Source organism: Hylobates moloch, unplaced genomic scaffold, assembly GCF_009828535.3.
Source record: "Hylobates moloch isolate HMO894 unplaced genomic scaffold, HMol_V3 SCAFFOLD_11, whole genome shotgun sequence".
NCBI lineage: Eukaryota > Metazoa > Chordata > Mammalia > Primates > Hylobatidae > Hylobates > Hylobates moloch.
In genome coordinates this window covers 46,049,364-46,065,917 of record NW_026652286.1, presented here as the reverse complement: position 1 = coordinate 46,065,917, position 16,554 = coordinate 46,049,364, and the positions used below count along the sequence as shown (strand labels likewise).

General features: G+C 42.5%; 1 protein-coding gene across 10 annotated transcripts in view; it reads left to right on the top strand.

Moving 5' to 3' along the window:
- Window positions 1–16,554, top strand: part of C2CD3 (C2 domain containing 3 centriole elongation regulator) — a 164,046-nt gene that overhangs the window by 128,467 nt on the left and 19,025 nt on the right. For 6 of the 10 annotated variants that reach the window (XM_058446740.1, XM_058446742.1, XM_058446744.1 and 3 more), the window contains 3 exons: window positions 5,937–6,098; window positions 10,641–10,861; window positions 14,064–14,991. In XM_058446740.1, coding sequence (XP_058302723.1) covers window positions 5,937–6,098; window positions 10,641–10,861; window positions 14,064–14,991 — 1,311 coding nt within the window. Of the gene's footprint in view, window positions 1–5,936; window positions 6,099–10,640; window positions 10,862–11,858; window positions 12,650–13,733; window positions 13,901–14,063; window positions 14,992–16,554 lie in introns of those variants that run through there. The other 4 variants (XM_058446745.1, XM_058446746.1, XM_058446741.1 and 1 more) reach the window with 4 other exon arrangements.

Sequence of the window (16,554 nt, the reverse complement as noted above, 5' to 3'; positions counted from 1 at the left end):
CCTTTATTAGAGGAAAAAACAAGACAGGGTAAGAGCTTTGTTGATCTTCTGTCACAACTCCAAAAACCCCAAGATCCTATGAAAACAAAGTTTTTATAAGATAGGAGCTAGAATTTGTACTGCTATCAGAAGGGTCAGTTCAGTACAAGGGAAAAATTTCTGTTATCCTCAAAGGCCTTTAACCTTTATCCCTAAATTCAGTCATCAACTATGTGAGAAATACATCTTCTTTCCCCTCCTAAAACTATGTGCCAGTTTATTTTACAAAAAGCAACTGGTCCATCCTTTTCACTAAGCCAGCCTTGAACATGCGTATGGCTCTCAGGGCTAGAGCATGTTCCATCCTATACAAGGACAGGGTCTAAGTATAAGGTTGCTGCTTTCCGTTCTACCTCTTTACAGGCCCTAGTACCATTTGAAGCACCCCGCTGCCTACACCAGAGTCTTTCCTATGTCTTTCTCTTCAGCTCAGGGAAAGGGCAAGGAATCTTCCCCTACAGCAGCCCTTCCTACAAGAGCAGTTACTGAGCAGACCTTTTTATTCCAAGAAGACACTAATATCATGTAACCACTCTAAGGCCCAATACAGGGCTACATAGTTTTCTACTTGATCACCACATGAAGAGATCCTTGGTCCTGTGTACAAAGAGAGCTATGTATCTGTCAATTCCTAGATCCCAGATTTTAGATAATTCCTTTGTTGTCTCTTTTATAAGTGTCACTTTGACCATACCCAATCAGTGGTACATATGGGTAGGATGAGGGTATCTCTAGTGCCCACCCTTTAGTAATTTTAAAAGCTAGAAGTTTAATGGCGTGCCTTTTGTCCACATAAAGATGTCCCTGTTACCACTTCAGAAGGGCCACATCGAAGTGTCGTATTATATACAGATAGCCATTTAAGGCTAGGCTATAATTCCCTCTCTAACCATCTTACCAGAGATCCAGCTCTTCCTGACCCTGCCCTGCTCAAGGGACAGGGTGGTGAAGTGGGCTTTGAGATCAGACAGATCTGGAATCCTATCCTGGCTTTACTACTTACTAGCTACATGTGACCTGAGGCTAGTTACTTTAGTTTTCTGAGCTTTAGCTTTCTAATTTGTAGGATGAAAATAATATAGTACCTCAAGGGCTGTTATGAAGAGTAAATGGGAATCTATTCTCATTTACTAATCTAAACTCACTTTTATATGGACTTTGTATACATTAGCTCATTGCATTTTCACAGCAGCCTTAAGAGAGAGGTTTTATTACTAATAATACATGCAAAATGCCTAGAACAGCAGTTTCCAGACTTTCTGGTCTTTGTGCTTTATTTGTAATAACCAAAAACTGTAAACAACTCAGGTGTCCATCAACAAAGAGGTGAACAAATAACCAAATTGTGGTATATCCATACAATGAAATACTAATACTACTCAAAAATAAGAAGAAATGCATTATTGATAGACAACAAAATGAATATCAAAATAATTATGCTGAGAAAGAGAAGCTAGACGAAAAAGAGTACATTGGACCAGTCATGATGACTCAGGCCTTTAATCTCAGTGCCTTAGGAGGCTGAGATGGGAGGATCACTTGAGGCCAGGAGTTCAAGATGATCCTGGACAACATAGTGAGACCCCATCTCCACAAAAAAATTTTAAAATTTGCCTGCCTGTTGTCCTAGCTACTCAGGAGGTTGAGGCAGGAGGCTCACTTGAGCCCAGGTACTTAAGGGTGCAGTGAGCTATGATCACACCACTGCACTCCAGCCTGAGTGACAGAGCGAGAACCTGTCTCTTAAAAAAAATAAAAAGTACGTTGTATATGATTCCATTTATATAAAATCCTAGAAAATGCATCCTAACCTATAGTGACAGAAAGCAAATCAGTGGTTGCCTAGGGACAAGGCAGGGTGGATAAGGAGGAAAGGAGGAAGGAATTGGAAAAGACAAGAAGAAACTTTTGGAGGTGGTAGATATATTCATTATCTCATGGTAATGGTTTCTTTGGATGTATACATTGTTAAAATTCGTCAAATTGTATTCTTTAAATATGTAAAGTTTACTTTATATCAGTTACACATTAATAAAGCAGTGGTTCTCAAACATTTTCACTTAAAAACCCTTTTATACTATTAAAAATTAGTGATGACCCAAACAGGTTTGTTTATGTGGGTTATATCTATCAATTTTTACCATATTAGAAACTGAAACAGAAACTTTTAAAACATAATAAGCAAAATCAATTGTATTTCTATATATCAACAATGAATAACCAAAAATGAAATTGAGGCTGGGTGTGGTCTCTCATGCCTGTAATTCCAGCACTTTGGGAGGCCAGGGTGAGAGGATTGCTTGAGCTCAGGAGTTCGAGATCAGCCTGGGCAACAAAGTGAAACCCTATCTCTACAAAAAATCAAAAAAAGTAGCCAGGCATAGTGGTGCACGCCTGCAGTCCCAGCTACTCGGGAGACTGAAGCAGGAGAATTGCTTGAGCCCAGGAGGTCAAGGCTACAGTGAGCCATGTTCATGCCACTGCACTCCAGCCTAGGCAACAGAGTAAGACCCTCTCTGCCAAAAAAAAAAAAAAAAAAGAAGAAAAGAAAATTGAAAAAGGTCTAAATAAAATCAAAGACATCCCATATTTATGGATTAAGAGACTTAATATTGTTATGATAGCAATATTCTCCACATTGATCTACAGATTCAACACAATCCCTATCAAAATTCCTGCTGGCTTTGTGGAAATGGACAAGCTGATCTTAAAATTAATATGGAAATTCAAGGCACATGGAATAGGCAAAACAACCTTGAAAAAGAACAGAGTCCCTAATTCCAAAGCTTACTACAGTGCTACTGTAAGCAAAACAGTACTGGAATGAGGATAGAAATATAAATCAGTGGAACTGAATTGATAATCTCAAAATAAACCCATGTGTCTGTGGTGAACTAATTTTCAACAAGGATGCCAAGACTATTTAATAAGGAAAGACTAGCCTTTTCTATAAATGGTGCTGGAACAACTAGATATCCACATGCAAGTGATTGAAGTTGGACCCCTTCCTCACACCATACACAAAAATTAACTTCAAATGGGTCACATATCTAAATGTAAAAACTAAAACTATAAAACTCTTCCTAGGAAGCAGAGGAGTAAATCTTCATGAGCTTGGATTAGACAATGATTCCTTAGGAAATGACACCAAAAGCACAAGTAACAAAAGAAAAAAAATTAGATTCATCAAAATTAAAAACTCTCACAGCCATTAAAAAAAAAAGAACAAAATCATGTTCTTTGCAGCAACATGGATGCAGCTGGAGGCCGTTATCCTAAGCGAATTAACACAAGAACAGAAAACCAAATACCACATGTTCTCCCTTATAAGTGGCAGCTAAGCATTGGGTACTCGTGGACATAAAAAAGGCAACAAAAGAAACTAGAGACTACTAAAGGAAGGAGAAAGGGAGGAGGACAAAAGCTGAAAAACTGTTAGGTAATATGCTTAGTACCTGGGTGATGGGATCATTCAAACCCCAAACGTCAGCATCCTGCACATACACCCCCAGATCTAAAATACAAATTGAAATTATAAAAATAAATAAAATTTTAAAACTAGGAATTTTTACACTGCAAGTGATACCATCAAGAAAGGGAAATGACAACCCATAGAATGGGAGAAAATATTTGCAAGTTAAAGATCTTTTTTTTTTTTTTGAGACAGAGTCTTGCTCTGTCACCAGGCTGGAGTGCAATGGCACAATCTCGGCCCACTGCAACCTCCACCCCCCAGGTTCAAGCGATTCTCTTGCCTCAGCCTCCCTAGTAACTGGTACTACAGGTGCATGCCACCACACCAGCTAATTTTTGTATTTTTAGTAGAGATGGGGTTTCACCATATTGGTCACTATGGTCTTGATCTCTTGACCTTGTGCTCCACCTGCCTCGGCCTCCCAAAGTGCTGGGATTACAGGCATGAGCCACCGTGCCCGGCCAGTTATAGATCTTATATCTAGAACATATAAAGGGGACTGGGTGCAGTGGCTTACACCTGTAATCCCAGCACTTGGGGAGGCTGAGGTGGGAGGATCGCTTGAACTCAGGAGGGCAAGACCATGTTATTATTTTTTATAGAGATGGGCAACATGGTGAGAACCTACTCCACAAAAAATTTAAAAACTACTTGGACTTGGTGGTGCACATCTGTGGTCTCAGCTACTTAGGAGGCTGAGGTGGGAGGATCACTTGGGCCCAGGTGGTCAGGGCTGCATTGAGCCATGCACTCCAGCCTGGGAGACAAAGTGAGACCCTGTCTCAAAATAATATATAGAATATATAAAGAACTCTTAGAACGCAATAATAAAAAGCAAATAACCAGTTTAAAAATGGCAAAGGATCTGAATAGACATCTCTTCAAAAAGATATACAAATGGCCAGTAATCACAGTAAAAGATGCAAATCAAAACCACAATGAGGTACCACTTTATATCCACTAGGTTGACTGTACTTAAAAAAAAAAAGATATCTCAAGCCTTAGGAAGGGGTAGATAAATTGGAACCCTTATACATTGCTGGTGGGATAGTAAAATGCTGCAAGTGCATTGGAAAATAATCTGGAAGTTCCTTAAACATGGAGTAAACATATGACCCAGTAATTCTGCTTCTAGTTATATGCCCAAAAGAAATGAAAACAAATGTCCCCACAAAAACTTGTACACGTATGTTTGTAGCATTATTCCTAATAACCAAAAAGTAGAAAGAACTCATGCCCATCAACTGAGGAGAAGATAAACAGAATGGGGCGTATCTGTCCAACAGAATATTATTCAGCTGTAAAATGGAATGAAGGACTGATACATGCTATACTACAGATGAAGCTTGAAAACCTTATGCTAAATGAAAGAAGCCAGTCACCAAAAACACATATTATATGATTCCATTTATATGAAATATCCAGAATGGGCAAACCTATTGAGGCAGAAAATAAATTAGTAGTTGCATAGGACCAGGAAATGTGGAATGGTTCTAATGGGTATGAGGTTGTTTTGTGAGTGGTAAAAATGTTCTAAAACTGATTGTGGTAACAGTTATGTAACTCTGCATATACTAAAAACCATTGAATAATACACTTTAAATAGGTGAATTGTATGGCATGTGAATTATATCTCAATAAAGCTGTGAATTAAAGAAGATTGTTGGAGTCATGTTCTTAAATATCATGCTCAGGAATTTGAGATTTGTTTAAAAGCCAAAGCTAGAAAGGAATGGTGGTGATCACATGGCGTAATATATGTTGAATGCTTACAGCAGGGCTTGGAATATAATAAGGATGCCAAATATATTGTTGTTATTGTTGCTCTTGTTATTATTACTTCAGTTTTATGGTTTTTGGTTTTGGGGGGCTTTTTTTTTTTAAGCCAGAGTCTCACTCTGTCTCCCAGGCTGGAGTGCAGTGGCATGATTTCTGCTCACTGCAGCTTCCACTTCCCAGGTTCAAGTGATTCTCCTGCCTTGGCCTCTGGTGTAGCTGGGATTACAGGCGCCCGTCACCACACCCGGCTAATTTTTGTACTTTTAGTAGGGACAGGGTTTTGCCATACTGACCAGGCTGGTCTCGAACTTCTGGCCTCAAGTGAACCACCCGCCTCAGCCTCCCAAAGTGCTGGGATTACAGGCGTGAGTCACCGCCCCCGGCCAGATTTATGTTTTAGAAAAATCACTCTGCTTGTTGTGAAGAATGGATTAAAAGGAGGTAGGCAAGATTGAAGACAGGATTATTTTGGAGACATTTATAATCCAAGCAAGAGATGATAAGGCCAGAACTGTGATAGTGGGGATAGATTTGCATTCCATTTCAGGATAGTATGTGTTTATTGTCACACTAGCAGTGTTCTTGTTGGTTGGGAATTTATTTTGCTCCTATTTTTTTTTTTTTTTTTTTTTTTTGACGGAAGTGGTACCACAAGAAGCCAAGCATCACGCCATGAAGAGCATGTGCAGAACATTCGCCGGTTTCATGAATCCCTGCATCTTCAGGGAGAGGCACTCTTGCCATGTGATGACAAACTGACCACATCACCTTTGTCCTCCCAAACCTCCATTCTGACTTCTCTCAGGTGAGGCTCTGCTGAGAAAAGACACAGGAAACCATAGTGGGGCACAAGGTGAATGAGAAATGGCAATGTGCATTACTGCTTTTCTATCACCTGCCACCGCCCTAGAAACATTAGTAGAGGGCCCTTTTGCATGTTAGTATCAGGTTGGACCCTGGAGCCTCCTGGGATTCCTCATAGATGAATATGTATCAGCTTGGGACCTTCCATTCCTTCAGGGGGCTCTGTTATTGATCCATCTGTAAATGCAGGAACTTCAGATTGTTCACCAAAACTTAATAATAACCGCCCTCACAACCTCACAACCATCGACTTCTTCCACACCAGCCTCTGTCCTGTTAACTGTTTTCTGTTCCTTTCTTAGTTTAGTTAGCACCTGAGCCAGAGAATCGCTGTAAGAATTGAAAGGGCGATGATAGATCAGCTAGATCAGCCCCTAGCTTATCTAATGAAAAGTGTGGCACAGTGGAAAGGACACAGCTTCAGGGTCAGATAGACTTGACCTCCAATCCTTGCTCTGCCCATCTCAGTGGAGGAGATAGCCATGTTGCCAAATAATTATAATGCAGGGTAGTAAGAGCTGCAGTTTTCCTGGCCAAGAGTAGACAGAGGAATGCCTAATATTCTGGATTATTCCTGGAAAGATTTAAAGAAGTCACATTTGAACTGGTCTTTGGAGGACATTTTGTGCAGAAAGAACTTATGCCAAGGCTCAGGGGCAAGTCAAGTTTGGGGAAATGCCAGCAGTGCATGTAGGAAAAAGCTGAGCATAAGATGCAAGAAGCAGGGTGAGTTTTTTAAGAGTCAGATCATGAAGGTCCTTGAATGTCAGACTAAGAATTATTACCCTTAGAACAATTGTTCTCAAGTGAATAAACAATTGTTCTCAAGTGAATAAGTGATAGAGGAAGGAAAGGAGGAGAGTATGTAAAATTTAAGGAAAAAATGTTTAAAAGGGGTGTGTGTGTGTGTGTGTGTGTGTGTGTGTGTGTGTGTGTGTGTGTGTTATAGATAAAGGCTTCCTATGCTGCCCAGGCTGGGCTCGAACACCTGGCCTTGCTTGCCTCCTTATTCGCCAGGACGACAGGCCTGAGCCACTGCGGCTTCCGGCTTTTTTTGTTTGTTTTTGTTTTTCTTGAGATGGGGTCTTGCACTGTCGCCCCGGCTAGAGTGCAGTGGTGCAATCTCGGCTCGCTGCAGCCTCTGCCTCCCGGGTTCAAACGATTCTTCTGCCTCACCCTCCCAAGTAGCTGGGATTACAGGTGCCCATAACCATACCCAGCTAATTTTTTGTATTTTTAGTAGAGACGGGGTTTCACTATGTTAGCCAGGCTGGTCTCAAACTCCTGACCTCGTGATCCCAAAGTGCTGGGATTACAGGCGTGAGCCATCACGCCCAGCCAAAAGACTTTATATTTGAACAAAAAAAAAAAAAAACTAACCTATTCTTTGATTTCATAATGCAAACTCAGAAAAAGAAACATCGACAAAATCTTTTTGGTTAATGAGAAAAGTTAAAAATTGATCAATAGTGCTATAGACCAGCAGTCCCCAACCTTTTAGGCATCAGACACTGGTTTTGTGGAAGACCATTTTTCCACAGACAGGGGGCAGGGTGAGGGTGGGGGTGGGGGATGGTTTCCAGATGAAACTGTTCCACCTCCCATCATCAGGCATTATTTAGATTCTCATAAGGAGTGCACAACCTAGATCCCTCACATGAGCAGTACATAGTAAGGTTTGCGGTCCTATGAGAATCTAATGGTGCTGCTGATCTGACAGGAGGCGGAGCTCAGGGGTAACGCTTAGTTGCCCCCACTCACCTCCTGCTGTGCGGCCCAGTTCCTAATAGGCCACGAACACAGCCCAGAGGTTGGGGACTTCTGCTATAGACTATGGGAAACTGCCCAAACTTATTTTACAAAGAAGTAATATGTTCAGATTCTTTTTTTTTTTTTTTTTTTTTTTTTTTTTTTTAAAGATGGAGTCTCGCTCTGTCCCCCAGGCTGGAGTGCAGTGGCGCGATCTTGGCTCACTGCAAGCTCCACCTCCTGGGTTCACGCCATTCTCCTGCCTCAGCCTCCCGAGTAGCTGGGACTACAGGCACCCGCCACCATGCCCGGCTAATTTTTTATATTTTTAGTAGAGACGGGGTTTCACTGTTTAGCCAGGATGATCTCGATCTACTGACCTGTTGATCCACCCGCCTCAGCCTTCCAAAGTGCTGGGATTACAGGCGTGAGCCACCGCGCCCGGCCAATATGTTCAGATTCTTATCTTCATATTAGTGAGATGCTAGAGATTGTAGGCTGTTTAAGTGAAACCATTGACAATTTGGTTGTATTTTATTGGGTCATTCACATAACCTATTTGGAACCCACTTAAAAAAAGAAACTCCTTCACCTTCGAGTAGTTTCTCTCAACTTTGGCACAATTGACATTCTGGCCAGATATTTTGTTTTGAGGGTCAGTTCTGTGCATTGTAGGTTGTTTAGCTGCATCCCTGGCCTCTACCAGCTACATACCAGTAGCACCCCTCTCCCACTTGTGACAACCCAAAATGTGTCCAGACATTGCCAAGTGTATCCTGAGGGACAATATTGCCAGGTTGAAAACCACTGCCCTAGGACAGTAGTTCTCAAAATTTAGTGTATATCAGAATCCCATGAAGGGCTTATTACAGCACTGATTGCTAGGACCCACATCCACACAGTGCCTGATTCAGTAGGCCTAGGATAAGGCCTGAGACTCTGCATTTCTAACAAGCTCAGGTGATGCTGCTGCAGCTGTTCCTAGAACTAGGCTTTCAGAACTACTGTCTAGAGGAATTCTTTACCAAATGGGCGTGAAACAAGGTAAGATCAATTTGCATTACCTCCTTGGATTCAGAGAGCCCTTTAACAGTGCTGCATTTGAATCACAGCTATCATTTCAGGCCTGCAGAGCAAGTATTAATAAACCTGTGTTTCACAGATGAGCAAATTACAGCTTGGTGTTCATAGGTTGATATGCCATGGTTCTACATAGTTGTACACTGGTCTAACAAGACCAGTAGGTTTGCTTATTTCCCATAGCTACCCCAAGTTACATTTGTTTGCATGTTCCTCCTGCAGATGTTTATCCATGTGGCATATACCATGATATAGACACCTAAGTGATTTGGTACACACCACTGTGACTTGAGTCTTGGCCTCTAGTGATAGAATAAGGATCAACTTTGTCCTGTCATTTGGATTTTCCTCTAAGACACACAGACTGTTTCTAACAAAAGGATAGAAATACTTTCAGTTCATGTCACAGGTATTTGGTGTCCATGTTGTGTTGATTGTACCAGGCACATTGAGTGTAATAAGGAAATAGAGAAATTTGAGATATATCTTCTATTCTGAGACGCCCATGGCCTGCTTAGGGAAACTGAATTAACATATAATGAGACAATTAAGGGAAAATCTAAGAAAAGGTTTGATTTGTGAAATGATGAGTGTGAAGGTGTTTAAGGGACAGGTGGTGCAACGATTTGGGATAATGGACTTTGAAAAGAAGAAATGTGAGCTGCAACCTTAAAAGTTGAATGGAATAGAAACAGAGCAGAGAGTTGCTTGAACTGAGGTTCCAGTATCAGCAGAAGTATGAGGAAGGAATGAACCCAGCTGAAACAGAGCCCATCTCATATGGAAAAAGCATAGGACTTGGAGTCTCAAATTCTGAGTAGCTACATACTGCTCCCTGCTCTGGACAAGTCACTTAAATTCTCTGAAACTCAAGTTGCTTATTTATAATTACTGATCTCATATGATTAGCTGAAAATTAAACAAGATAATATGTTTAAAAGCATAAACACAAAATCCTATGCAATGGAAGGTTGGTGTGATTTCTTATTGGAGAATGGTGAGAATGTGGCCCTATTAAAGGCTTTTAAACAGATTTTTAAAATCACTTATTTATGTCCTTTTATCCATCCAACATTCTTTTGTTTTGTGCCAAGCACTATGCTGGGTGCAGTAGACGTAAAGGAATCAGCCCAGAGCTCACCGTAGATCAGGGGAAATAGGTGTTAAATAGTGATGTGATGGAAGAGTGCAGAAGGAACTATGGAGCACAGAAGAGGAGCCCCTAAACTAATTTAGAGAGTCAGGGAAGGCTTTTTAGAAGTTGCTTGCCTGAAGGATCAGGAATGGTTATGAGGTAGCAAACGACAGTGTTAGTGCAGAGTAGGGCTTTATTCTATCAAAGTAAAGAGAAATAAGGACTGGAATGATGGTCGAGAATGGTTCCTTTCTGAGGAAGTGGCATTTTTGCTGGACATCAGATGAGAAATCGCATTAGACAGACAAAAGGGGGAGAAAGTTGCCCCCAGCAGCAGGATTGTAGTCAGAGGAGTGAAGGCTGAGTTGGTGGATTGGAGAGAGAGGGCCTTAGTATATTAATAGACCAAGTGAGAGGTATTAAGGCTTTGGCTCAAGCGGTAGTGTCCAGGGGACATAAGAGATGTTCGTAATCTCCATGAATTACCCATTTGTCTTCTTCTCCCCCTTTTGTTTATAGGAAGAATCTTAGTGAGCTTGATCAGATCCAGAAGTACTTCAGCCAGAAGCTCACCAAGCCTTTCCTACCCCTCAGCCCTCAGACTCAAACGGCCATCTCACAGCACCAGGAGAGCTGTAGGGACCATCTTGGGCCAGGTGCCAGCAGCCTAGACCCTGGGAGCCAGTGTATCCTGGAGAAATCCAGTAACCTGGTGTTGCAAGTCAGCTCCTTAATCACGGGTATGACTCAGATCCTTTCTTATTGAGATGTTATGGTCACTAGGTGCTAATTCAAAAAGCATTTGAATGTGTTCCTTCAGACAAGCCCCTATGACAAATAGAGACCAATTGTTTTCACCCTCTTCCCTTTTTTTTTTTTTTTTTTACCCATCTTGCTTTTGAAAAGGAGGGACATAATAGTACGGCACAGCAACATGGGGCAATGGAAAGAGCGCTGGACTGACCCAGGTCCTTGATGGGCTTCTGGTACAGACTTAGAGTCTGACTCTGAACATGTCCTTTCCCTTCTTGGACTTCAGTTTCCCCAGCCAAGAAAAGAGTGGGGTAGATTAGATGAGTGGTTCCTCAACAGCAGTTCTTGAACTTGTGCCACTCTCTGAGAAAATAATAAACAATAAATATATTTAAAATTCTAATTATCAGAGCCCAGAAGTCTGCACTTTTAACAAGCACCCTAGATGATTCTGGATGTTAGGGGTTCATAGTCCACCCTTTGAAAAACCCCTTTGGAGCAGTGGTTCTCACTTTAGCTGTGTATTGGAATTATTGAGGGACTTCTAAAAAACCCTATGCCCAGGCTGTACTGTAGGTCAACAGAATCTCTGAGGTGGAACCCAGGCATCAGTATTGTTTCTAACTCCCCAGGTAATTCTAGTGTGTAGACAAAACTGAGACTGCTCTAGAGCAAATATTGTCAAACCTGCCTGAGCATAAGAATCACCCGGGGCACTTACTGTGAAATAGAGATTCCTGGGTCCTACTCCATCCTTCTGAATCAGGATCCAGGGTCACGACCTAGAAATCTTTATCAGGCAAGCTTCAGGGAACACTGGGAAATCAGCTAGATCAGCATCTTCAGCCCTCACTTCTTTTTGCTTGAGCGAAATGCATAGATTCTACACAAGGATGAAGAAGTTCAATTTTCTTTGTCTAATGGGAGGGAAAAACACCTTGATTGACACTAAGTACAAACCTTCTTTCTGTCTTCTTCTTCCAGATACCTAACCTGTTGGTATCCATGGCCTCAGATAAATGCTCTATGTTTGACTTCCACTTGCTTGGATATTTTCAGTCAAGTGTTTATTGAGCACCATCTGTGCCAGGCACTATTCTGTTATTTGTCCCAGGAAGATACAGTGGTGGATGTGACAGGCATTATCTCCCTTCATCAAGCTTATATTCTATAGTCAACCAAAGAAAAATCCTCTCACAAAGAAAGTATGACAGCAAAACAGATGAAGGCTTGTTTGGAGTAGAGGTGGAAACAAATAGGGGAATCTTTCTAAAGGGGCATATTAAAAGAGGAGAGAGAAGGGAATTGTGGCCAGGCATGGTGGCTCACACCTATAATCCCAGCACTTTGGGAGGCCGAGATGAGTGGATCACTTAAGGTTGGGAGTTCCAAACCAGCCTGGCCAACATGGCAAAACCCCGTCTCTACTAAAAACACAAAACTTAGCTGGATGAGGTGGTGCGCACCTATAATCCCAGCTGCTTGGAAGTCTGAGACACGAGAATCGCTTGAATGCAGGGGCAGAGGTTGCAGTGAGCTGAGATTGCTCCACTGCAGCCCGGCCTGGACAACAGAATGAGACTCTGACTCAAAACAAAATAAAAAAAAAAAGAATTGAAGCTGTGGGGCCTAATGTTTATCCTGGAAGAAATGGGAAGTTCTCAGCAAACAGACGGCTGAATGAGAACTGGTTTTCACAAGGAGAATGAATTTAAAAAGAGAAAGATGATTAGATCAGGGAAACCATTCGAAAAAAAAAACAGCAAAAGCCTGCCCCTGCCTCCATTATCCTCTATTATGCCTCAGTATGCTGTTTTTACAAAGCCATCAGACAAATGGATGTGAGTGAAACTTGAGAGAGTTACTGAGTGGGGTTTTTTCTAAGCCAGAGCTGTATGCTAGGCTGGGCCCTAGAGATACAACATGATTCAGACATATGGTTCATGCCCTGAGAAGCTCACAGTCTGATGGGGTAAACATACAATTACACAGTGTCATATTCTTAAGTGCTTCCTTATAGAACAAAGCCATATAGCAATCTTATTTAACTCGTGAATCTGGGAAGGCTTCCTGGAGGAGATCCAATAGAACATGACCTTGAAGGCTGGGCAGGTTTATAAAAAGCAAGAAGACTGCTCTGAGACAGAAAGCATATTCAAGCCAAAGGATTAGGATCAACTAAACATGCTTCCCCATGCCTATTCCTATTTACAGGTAGTAATGTTCCATTTTTGTCTATCTACCCATTCCTTTGAGGCCTGAAAATCATCAATGTATAATATTAAACAGCCAGCACCTCCTGTAGAATGAGCCCTCTGTTAGGTGCTGTGAGAGAGATGTGACCCCTATTCCCCAGGAATCAAATTTGCCTTCAGTTCCTAATTTTCTCCTCTCAAATAATCTTGCAAACATGTATCATTTACTGGGTCTATTTATTAATTGATTCACTCCCATTCCATCCCAAAAATAATTTGAGATGACTAGTAGCTTCTATTTATTAAGTGGTTACATATTCACCACACAGTGTATGCCCATTTCTTTCGTGTATTCTCTACTGTAACCTTATGAAGTGGGTGGTGTTGATTACACTGTACAGATCAATAGGCTCAGAGAGGATAGTTTGCTTGTGATCACAAAGTTAACAAGTGACAACAGATTCGAACCCAAGATTGACCAGCTCCAAAGCCTATGCTCTTTCCAGCATACCCTGCTGCTTCTATTTTCTGTGTAAATCTTCCCTGCCTTATCATGTGGATGATAGATATTTCCTTGCTTTTATTTTCCAAGTAAAATGGGTAGTTTTAATAACTGTCATCAAATAGGTAAATAAGTGGATTCTCATTTTGATTTTTAATATAGGTAGTTATTGAAGTAACTGGAAGCATGAACATGCCCACCAGGACTCCCAGCTCCCAAGGATTCCTGAGCGTGAGCAGATAGTCTCTGAAAGCATTTCCACAGATGTATCCACAACTATAGATTAGATTCTGGTCCTCTGATATTAGAATAAAGTACTAAAAATTGTACCACCTTGAATATAGTCTCACTGAATCGTGGGTGGACTAATTTTCTTTATGGCTTGTTCAAAGTCTGATTGCCAGAGTGCTTCTGAAGCAAGAGGCTAGTGTGGGAAATTTGAGGGGTCTGTGGCCCTACCTTGTAATAAGAGTGATATGTGTTGCTGTTCAGATCTGCAGACTATCACCAGGGATTCGCAAGCAGCTTTGAGTTCTCACCGAGCCAGGAGTAGAAGCAACAAGGCCACCACCCTCCCAGATGCTCAGGACACAGAGGCACTGCAAGAACGATGCACAATGCCAGATGAGCCATTGGCAAGAGCTCCAGATAAGGGCACAGATTCCCCACCACCTCCTCCTCTCGAAGAGGCTTCAAATGGAGGAAGAATGCTCCATGAGTCCCTGAGGCATACAGTACCCATTACAAGAATGCAGGGCAGTGAAGACACTGAGGGAGGCCCAGCCTACAGTGATGAGGACTATGAAGAAGACATCATTGAACCCAGGACCTTAAATGAGATCACCACGGTGACAGACAAAACTAGCCCTTGGTCTAGTTTCATATCAGACACAAGTGAGGTCATCAGCCCTCAGCCTGACGAGGTGCAGAGGGAAGGCCCCTCTTGTCCTTCTCCAGGGACTTTCTGCAGAGAGGAGCTTACGGTCAAAAGTAGCTTTCTCTCCAGCCCAGAAAGGGCTGTCAACCCCCACCTGCCTAGGCAGGGTTCTCCTAGCCAAAGTCTTGTTGCTTGTGAGTGTGAGGGCTCTAAGGCCAGGGTTGGTGGTGAGTCTGCCTCAGCTAACCCTCAGCCCATCCCATGCCCGACACTCTCAGGAGCTCAGCAGAGCAGCACGTTTGTTGGATGGAGCTCACCACTGGCAGATCAGAACAAGGAGCCCAAGTCAGAGGCCCCAGCTGAGAATGAAGCTGCCACCAGTGAGCTCAGTGACTCTGCTGATAGCTTCAAGAAATTGCCGCTAAATCTAGCCTCCCAGAGCAGAAGGAAAAACCATAAGGGACCACCCATCGACTCCTCTGACATCAGGCAGAGGCAAGTGACAACTGGATCAGAGACGTCCACAAAGCAGAGCCTCCTGCTGTATCCTTTGGCATTTCCTACAAGTGGTTTGGATGCAGGTGCTTAGACTAGCCTAGTGTGAATGTGAGCAAGTGGCCACCCTCATGGAATGCACTGGGGGCCATGGGAAGACCATTCCTTCAGAAGACCCCACCTGCATGACAGGTGCTACAATTTTACCATTAACACCAGCCCCCAGAAACATAATGCCTTGAACTGGGTTTAGGCATTGGTAGCACATTAGCCTAGTCTACCCTGATTTATCCAATTAATCTGTTGGGTATTTTACCACCTAAAGGCAAGGCTCGGGATCTAAGGAATGAGACTATTGATCTCAGTTGAAAGAGAAGCAGAGGGTCTAGAGAAAGAGGAAAGGAAATCCCTGCCATTTAGCACTTTATGTACATGTTTCATTCAGTCATCACAAGTCTTTTAGGTAGGTATCATCCCTATTTTGCATATGTAAGGAAACTGATGCTCAATTATTGTGACTTGCCTACTTTTTTTTTTTTTAAGAGACAGGGTTATTCTGTCACCCAAGCTAGAGTGCAATGATATTATCATACCTCACTGCAGCCTCAGATTCTTGTACTCAGGTGATCCTCCCACCTCAGCCTTGCAAGTAGCTAGAACTACAGGTATGCACCATCACACCCAGCTAATTGTTTTTAAGAGTTGGGGTCTTGCTGTGTCACCCAGTCTGGTCACAAACTCCTGGCCTCAAGCAGTCCTCCTGCCTCAGCCTCCCAAAATGCTGCAATTAGAGCATTTGAGCCACCACGCCTGGCCAGATTAAATTTTTTTAAAAAAGCAAGTGATGGCGCTTACTAAACAGGCACCATGGAGATGGACTTTGCCAAGGCCCCAATAAGGTTCTGTTGATGGGAACAGGGGGCACCTGACATTCCCCACGCCCTCCTTTTAAACACAGACTGGCATGTTATGGGGAAAGGAAACCACTTAGGACCATCTACAGCCTTCACACCTGTAGCCTAACCAGCTGACCAGATCAGCTCACCTGCTATCCCAACAAGCAGGGAATACTGTATGGCTGGCAGGTGAAGCAGGCTGCTTTACTAGACTAGAGATCTTCCTCTACTAGAAGTCAGGGAGCCCGACTTTGACCCTTCTAGACCCACAAAATTATTTTTGTGATTATAGACATATAGTTTAATCTTTATGAGCCCATTTCTTCGCCTATAAAATGGAGGCAGAAATCCCTGACCCACCAAACTATAAGCTCCCCGGGTCAGGGACCATGTCTTTTTCTGCATCCTCAGGACCTAGCACTACACAGAGAAGGGATTGGTAAATGTAGATTGGGTTAAACTATCACAGTTTCACAACATTGTTGAGAAAACCAAATGAGTGAAAACATTTGTACACACCACATAGTATGATTCTTGATGCAGATCAGAGAAAAACCTAGGGGTGGGAGAATGGGCTTAGGAAAGGATTAAAGCATGCAATGGCTGGAGGCTGAGCATTGAAAATAGACCTCCTCATGTGCAGTTCTCCCTGGCCTTGCCCATCCTGGATCCTGGCCCGTGATGTTGCTGCCTTTGCAGTCAGTATTAATTGTGC